The sequence below is a fragment of the Eschscholzia californica genome, unplaced genomic scaffold, assembly GCF_041429995.1.
Source record: "Eschscholzia californica isolate CP2 unplaced genomic scaffold, dmEscCali1.0.p SCAF_1, whole genome shotgun sequence".
In the NCBI taxonomy this organism is placed as follows: domain Eukaryota; kingdom Viridiplantae; phylum Streptophyta; class Magnoliopsida; order Ranunculales; family Papaveraceae; genus Eschscholzia; species Eschscholzia californica.
Window position 1 is genome coordinate 50,314,487 of NW_028238198.1, and position 7,681 is coordinate 50,322,167.

Consider the following 7,681-nt stretch of genomic DNA (forward strand, 5'->3'; position numbering starts at 1 on the left):
GGTCGAGTTTGGTGTGGTGTTCTTTTTTTTTTCTTGATGAAATGTGGTGTTCTTTTTTTTTTGATGAAATGTGGTGTTCTTTTCTTTTTTCTTGATGAAATGTGGTGTTCTTTTTTTTTTGATGAAATGTGGTGTTCTTTTTTTTTTTTTGATGAAATGTGGTGTTCTTTTTTTTTTTTGATGAAATGTGGTGTTCTTTTTGAATGAGCGAAATCTATCTCAAATACCCTCAGTCAGACGGACCATAGGAGATGCTCTACTTTGAGTCGAGTTTAGCGCACTGATCTGAGCCGTTCAAATCGAACGACTCCAGATTTGCTTAAAAACAACTGAATAAAAAAAGGCCAGCGCTTTGGGGAAAGCTAAATAGTTTTCGGGGTGTGAAATTTTAAGGGGAATATGTAGAGTTTTAGAAATTTTCCGAAGAAATAAATTTTAAGGGGAAATAAAAAAAACACTCCACCTCACCTCACTCTCTCTCTCCACCTCACCTCTTGTCTTCTCCGATTAGGTCGTCGGCCGAAAAAAATTTCGGGCGGCGACCGTGAAAAAATAAAAAATAAAATTTTACACTCTCTCTCTCTTTCTAGAAACTCCGGCGAAGGGGTTTCCCTTCGCCGGAGTTCCGGTCTGTTGAAGAACGTATTAACGTTCAACACGCAACTTTGCTGAGAAATCATATAAAACCTAGAGAGAGAGAGAGAATTCTCCGCCATCGGTTTTAGCGTTCCTTTAAAGCTCTGAAGATTATTGTCGAAAGGAATTAAGTAAGAGTTCGTTCGGACAGATATGGACGCAGTCAAGGTAAGAGATCTAGGGTTTTTCTTTATACTCCCTTAAAAACCCTAGAAAATTCTTCATCTAGAATCATTTGATTACTTGTACGAAAATGAAATTACGAATCAATATATGTAGGAAAAGTTTAATTCGATTAAGCTTATCTGAATCTAATCATGTGGTTTGATTATCATGTGAGATTGTTTTTTTTTTCCTTAATCAACTAAAGAATGAAATTAAGAGTCAATTTGTTCTTGTACAAGCTAATTTATGGTAAATTGGAGAATTTTCTAAGGGAATAAGGTTTTGATTGAGTTGATTTCACCTGAAAATTGGAATTTGATCTATGTGTTCTTGTTTTGTACTGATCATAAATGGTTCAATTTAGATCCGATATTGGAATTGGTAGGGGTAAAATGAATTAGTTTGTATGTTAATTGAACTCTTCAGGAAAGGTTAATGGAATTTTGTTGTCTCCGGGAATCATTGGAGGGTTTGTATCCAATGAGGGTTTGAGTTTCTAGAGAGAGAGAGAGTGAAATTATTATTATTATTCTTTTTCATGGTTGCCGGCCGGAAAATTTTCGGCCGGCGACCTAATCGGAGAAGATAAAGAGGTGAGGTGGAGAGAGAGTGAGGTGAGGTGGAGAGAGAAAGCTGAGGTGGAGAAGTATTTTGCGTTCCCCCTAAATAAAATTGTCAAACAAAATTGACCAATTTTTTACCAAGTCTTCACACCCTGGAAACTATTTAGCTTTCCCCAAAGCGCTGGTCTAAAAAAAAGTTGTTTTCTTTTTAGTTCCTGCTTTGTGACCAGCTTCTTTTTTGGCCCCGTAATTTGTTGCCAGCTTCTTTTCTTAGCCCTTTAATTTCATAACTTAAAAAATGACCCCTTTTTATAAAACCTTCTGAATATTTTGTTTCCCTAATTACCCTTCCTTTAAAAATGAATTCAACCCCTTTCACTCTAACCTCATCTTCTTTTAGCAAATCTGGAAAATCCTTTTCTCTCACTATTTTAGGAGATCTAATATCCCATATCTAGAGCAACAACATATCAGGATGGACCAACAACTACAAATTTGCTTTTGGTTCTTTGGGTTAGGAATGGAATGATCATCTTATAAAAATCAAAGCACCACCTTGGAGCATTGATGAAGATTTATACAGTATATATAAGTATCGCCATTAAGCTTGGATGAAATCATAAGATGAATTAAAAATCCAAGATTAACCATTTCGTAATAAAGGAAAAAAAGTGAAGAACCTAAGATCAAGCATAGGAAAAGGAATTCAATTCAAGCACACCCAAAATGAATATCTGCAACTTTAATGGATGATTCAGAAAAGGAAGAAGAAAAAGGAAAGTTACTTGGTGGGATACAAACGCTCGATAGTTATCTTGGAAGAGAAAGATAGAGCTTGATTGGTATAGCTTGAGGAAGTTTCCATGCCCCTGGTCCTGGAGAGATATGAAGATCATTGATTTGAGCTATGGTTTAAATACCACTGGAGGTAATATCGTAGAACACTAATAATGGTGTGTTTGGTTGCAAGATTCCTATCAAAAGTGGGATTTGGTAGGAATCAAGAATCTTCGGTCTATTTGGTTACAAAAAATCCAAGACTCTTGAATCCTAAGGATTCCTAATTCCAAAATTTGTATTTGACCAAAATCCCACCCTACCCCCTAAGATTTGCTAGGATTTTAGACTAATAAACCAAGATTGCAAACTTAAAATAAAAAAAAAAATATTTCCTTCTATAAAATAATTATTTTAAAAAGTTTATTCCCCAAATAACTTTTTTCCAGAAATCCGATTTTTTTTTTTTCCAAATAACTTTTTTCCAGAAATTCGATTTTTTTTTTCTCCAGAAAACAGATTTTTCCTTGAAAGTTTATTTTTTTCTCCAAACCCGTTTTTTTTTACCGAAAATCATTTTTTTCTCGAAAAACATTTCCTTCTCGAAAATAGTTTTTTTGATAACTGAAATTTCCTGAATTTTTTTTGCTTCATGATTACCGTTTTTTCCTAATGGTTTTTTTTCAGGAAAAAACGGTTTTCCAAAAAAAAAAAAACGATTTTCTGAAGAAAAAAATAATTCGAAAAAAGTGTTTTCGAGGAAAAAAACGACTTTCAGGAAAAACTGTTTTTATAAACAAAATATTTACGAAAGAAATTGAAAAAACGAGTTTCGAGAACAAGGTTTCTTCAATATTTTTTTAAAGAAGCGTTTAAAATACTCAAATAATAATAAATCATATGATTCTTATTAGTGCCAAACAAACCAAAAAATATTACTTGAATTCATGAATTCGAAGGACTCATGAATCCGCGGATTCATGATTCCGTCATCCAAACACACCATAGTTTCATTTTGGGTGGTGAAATTTAACCGTTGTTCAAATCAATGAACACCTGGCTAGTTATCTTGAAAGAGAGGGAGAAAGAAGATTCAATTCAAGCAAACTCAAGATTAACCATTTCTTAATAAAGGAATTTGATTCATCACTTCTTCAGTGATCACAACTGTTTCTAGGGGCGATGGAGATGAATCAATCTTCTCTTCTTCATCATCTTCACTAATTTCACAACTTTTTGCAATTTATTTATAAATTGAATGAGCAAAAGTGAAAACTAAAAAGAAGAACGCTAACCATCAAAATCGAGGATGAATGTCTCAACCGAGCCAATGAGTTTATCTGCGTTTTTGAGAGGTGTAGCTAACGCTTTGGTTGCGAACTTTGAAGAACTGAAATTTGAAGCATCCGTTCTAGAGTTATTGTTACATTTGGTGAGTTTAGGGTTAGAGTTAGGTATGAAATTTTCTTCTGCCATAGAAATATTGATTTTGAAAATCTCCATGAAGTGACGATTTTCGCACAAGAAGCCGTAGCAATTGAGACTCAAAAAGAGGCATCGCTCTTGTCACTAACTTCCAATACTTCATTTGTAACTTCACTTATCTCCGGGGTTTCCTCCACAATGGCTAATTAATCCTCTGATTTAAAAGAGAGACAGAGAGTACAAGCTTCAATGGAAGAGAAGATAGTAACAATAAATGAGGATAAAGTTTAGAGAGAGGGTAATAAGGGAAATAAAAAAATCAGATGTTACAGTTTACTGCCGATTTTAACGAAGGGGACCATTTTTGAATTATAAGAATTAGGTAGTCAAAAAGGAACTGGTTACAGACTGGGGGGGACAAAAGGAAATAACTCATACAAAAAACCCTAAACCTCTAACCTTATAGTAACTTGTTAGGGCGAGTGAGAGGGAGAAGAAGAAGAAGACCGAGGAGAGAGAGAGAAGGTAAACCCTTCCAGAACCCTCGTTCCGATTTCTGCACTCTTCTTTCTAAAGAAAGATTTTGGGGGTTTTTGTATCTTCCTCTTCAACTACTACTACTACTACTCTGATTATTAGGGTTTTGAGTTAATCTCTAAACAAGAAAGTTTATAGTCATGAGGAAGTTAAAGTTTCATGAGAAGAAGCTTTTGAAGAAGGTTAATTTTATTGATTATAAGAAAGAACGTTCTCACCGAGAACATGAGGTTATTCGCCGTTACCATATTACCCAGCGTGACGATTACAAGAAGTAAGTTTAAGTTCTTCAAATCCTTCAATCTAACCTAAATATATATCCGTAATTGAATAATCATCTTGTCGATTCCTTAATAATTCGTTCTAATTACTTGTGGTTTGTGTTTTAGATACTCGGGTATTTGTCGAATGGTGCAAAAACTTGTTAACATTTTGAAGCAGATTAGTCCAGATGACACTGATAGAAAACAACAGACTGAAATGCTCCTTGAAAAGCTGTAAGGTTTTTATTTCTAGGGTTTTAATCTCTCTTCTATCTCGTTTTTTCAGTATATTTCAACAAGTGGGTTCCAATTATTCAGTTTGATACCAATTTTGATAAGTTTGTTTGTTAATTTAGTTGTCAATTAGAATTGGGTTCCTCTTGATTTGAGGTTTCCATGATGATGAATAACCAATATAGAAGATGAATTATTAGAAACATATAGAGTAGTAGAAGAACAAAGAAATAGTTGGTCAAGAGGGATAATTATTTGGAAATAGGATGGTTAGAATACTAAAAAATGCGGAACTTCCATTATGCGAAATATTTTTGAAGTGGGTAGGATGGAAATTGTATCAAGCTAGAGGTAGTTTTGCTAATATCGATATCACTCCTTATTACACGGAATGAAGTTGGTTAAGTTTTAGTAGTCACTATGTCATTTAGTGATACAGGCGAGTACTTATATTAGTCTTTTAAAATCTGTTTGTGAACATGTTAAAGTGACTCAAACTTAGATGTAGACTCAGGTTTGTTAATATGTCGATATGGAGTTAAACTGCGTCGGTTAGTGGTCACTTGGGTATGTTAGCAAGGTTGGAAACAGTAGTATGTGTATCTTATTCGTTGCACAAGTTAAAAGGATTTATGTTAAGATGCGCTGTGTCTGTGAGACTGTGACACAAGCAGCTGTTTGAGGTTTGGGAAATGGACACTAGTGGGTTGACTGAAGGCTAGTTGACATACTCGGATTTCAGATATTTCGTGTATACATATAGGTGACTAAAATTCTATATACTGCAATGCATTTTTGAGTGTTGAATAAAAAGAGATAGAGAAGGCGAGAGACAAATTCCGATGACACAAAGAAATAGAGAAGAACAAGAAGTAAAAAAGATAACAATATAAAAAAAGGTTTTCCGCCTCAAGGCGGGTTGAGTGTATACGGCAGCGTGAAAGTCATACCCTTTATGTAGAGAGAAGAACAACACCACATTTTATGGAAGGAAAAACGCTCAACTACTCGACCAACTTGTCAGCCGTTTGGTCATTTTGCAAATGAGCGGTTTTGTTGCATCCAGGTCACTACATGCCACCAAGCTACCATTTGCGATTAGTTTCTAGATGAATAATGAACTGTTTGGGCTACCTGATATCATATCTAACATCGCTCATAAGACATGTCTATGCTATGGTTACACTTCATAGTCAACTGAGTCAGGTCTTGCACTCAATTGATGGAATCATAGAATTTATGGATAAAATTTTAACATCTTATTTTTTGCGACATTCTAGTGTGTACTAATGTCAGGCATCTGAGAAGTATTACATTTTCTTTTTTGAACAAGCTACATATAGCTAAATTGAATAGCTTTTGTATGTTAATGGCAGTTATAACATGGGTATCATCACCGGCACAAAGAACTTGTCTCTATGTAGCAAATTGACCGTATCTTCGTTCTGCAGGTAATTTTCCATGCTCAAACCTTGTAACGTTCACGTCTACAATAATTCATACTCATCTCTTATTAATTCTTCGCTTATCAATTTATTTCATTGCGTCCTTGATGATGAGATCTTAAATGTTAGTGTGAATTAAACACGTGGTACATCTACTGATAACGTGTGGTAATTGGGTTCGTATGCAGGCGTAGACTAGCAACTGTTCTTGTGAAATTGAAGTTTTGCGAGCATTTAAAAGAAGCTGTAACGTTCATTGAACAGGGACATGTCCGAGTAGGTCCAGAGACAGTTACAGATCCTGCCTTCCTAGTGACCAGGAACATGGAAGACTTCGTTACTTGGGTGGATTCTTCCAAGATAAAGAGAGCAGTTCTTCAGTATAACGACAAGGTTGATGATTATGATATGATGAATTGAAAAATCATGGCCAATGTGGAGATATCAAAGGGCCAATGTGGTGATATCAAAGGATTTAGGTGGAGATCAAGAGCAAGATATGGTGTATTTGTTTCTTTCTGGTTTGGTAGTTCAAATTTTGTCTATTTCTCATTTTGGTTGTAGAACTTAAAAACAATTCTCTGTGGTATCCTTCCCAAATACAAGTGAAAAACTAATTTTGCTGATATGAATCTTGCTTACATATGTTCTTGTGGTTGGTTGAGAATTGCTTGTGAATTAATGGATGTTGAATTTTGTCAAATAATTACCACGGGCATTTTGTGGAAGAAGAAATCGGTAGAAAATTTTGAAGAAAAATTGTGAGTTTTGTCAAATTTTGTGGTACAAATACTAAAAGGAAATATAATTTCTTCTTGTTTTCTGACCACCAACTCTGAGTCTCTAGAACAACTAGTTAAGAGGGGGGGTAGTGGATAGGGGTGGGAATCGGTCCGGATCGTGGCCTGTCGGGTTCATGTCATTCATCGGGTCGGACCGGTCGGGTTTTGAAACTCTATGTGCATTCGGGCTTTCAGGTTTAATTGGGCGGGTTATTGAAAAAATCCTAGTGTCCAAAACCCGTCCAAGTTCGTCAAACTTTTCGAGTTTCTCGGATATCGGGCGGTCGAGTATTGGGTTTTCACTAAAGTTTCAAAATATCTCGGTCGAAATGACCAAAATATTTCTATTTCGATGGTACTGAAATTTCTATTGAAATTAAAATTTAATTAAGTTCTCTTAACAATGTTGTGTCAAGGGCACTCCGTACTCGGATAACAACATATGTATATATATCTATATTATAAACTTCAAATACTTTGAAAATATATTTATATTTTTAAATACATAAACAATATATGTATGGGTTATTTCCCAAATGGCCCCCAACTTTGTGACCAGCTTCCTGCGTAGCCCCCTAGATTAGCAAAAATACCCATATGGGCCCCTTTTTAAGATTTCGTTATAACACCGTTAACCAGTCAATATTTCTCTCTCCTCCATCTCGTAACCTCTCTCTGCCACCTCATCTTCTAGCCAACTCATCATCTTCTCCGGCGAGAGTGGCCGGCCGGCCAATTTCCGGTCGGCGACTTCAAACCTAAAAAAAAAATATATATATATTTTTTCCTCTCTTCCTCTCTAAAAAAAAACTTTCTCTTTCTTTTCTCTCTCTCTCTAGAACTAACCAATCAAA

At 35.2% G+C, this 7,681-nt stretch overlaps 1 protein-coding gene across 1 annotated transcript; it reads left to right on the plus strand.

Moving 5' to 3' along the window:
* The first annotated feature begins 3,937 nt into the window (after positions 1–3,937).
* On the plus strand, positions 3,938–6,671 carry LOC147567404 (U3 small nucleolar ribonucleoprotein IMP3-like). The gene is made up of 4 exons (XM_086654064.1): positions 3,938–4,377; positions 4,493–4,600; positions 5,977–6,051; positions 6,234–6,671. Exons 1-4 carry the CDS (start codon positions 4,244–4,246, stop codon positions 6,463–6,465), a joined length of 549 nt encoding a protein of 182 aa, XP_086510190.1. The 5' UTR covers positions 3,938–4,243; the 3' UTR covers positions 6,466–6,671.
* The last annotated feature ends 1,010 nt before the right edge of the window (positions 6,672–7,681 follow it).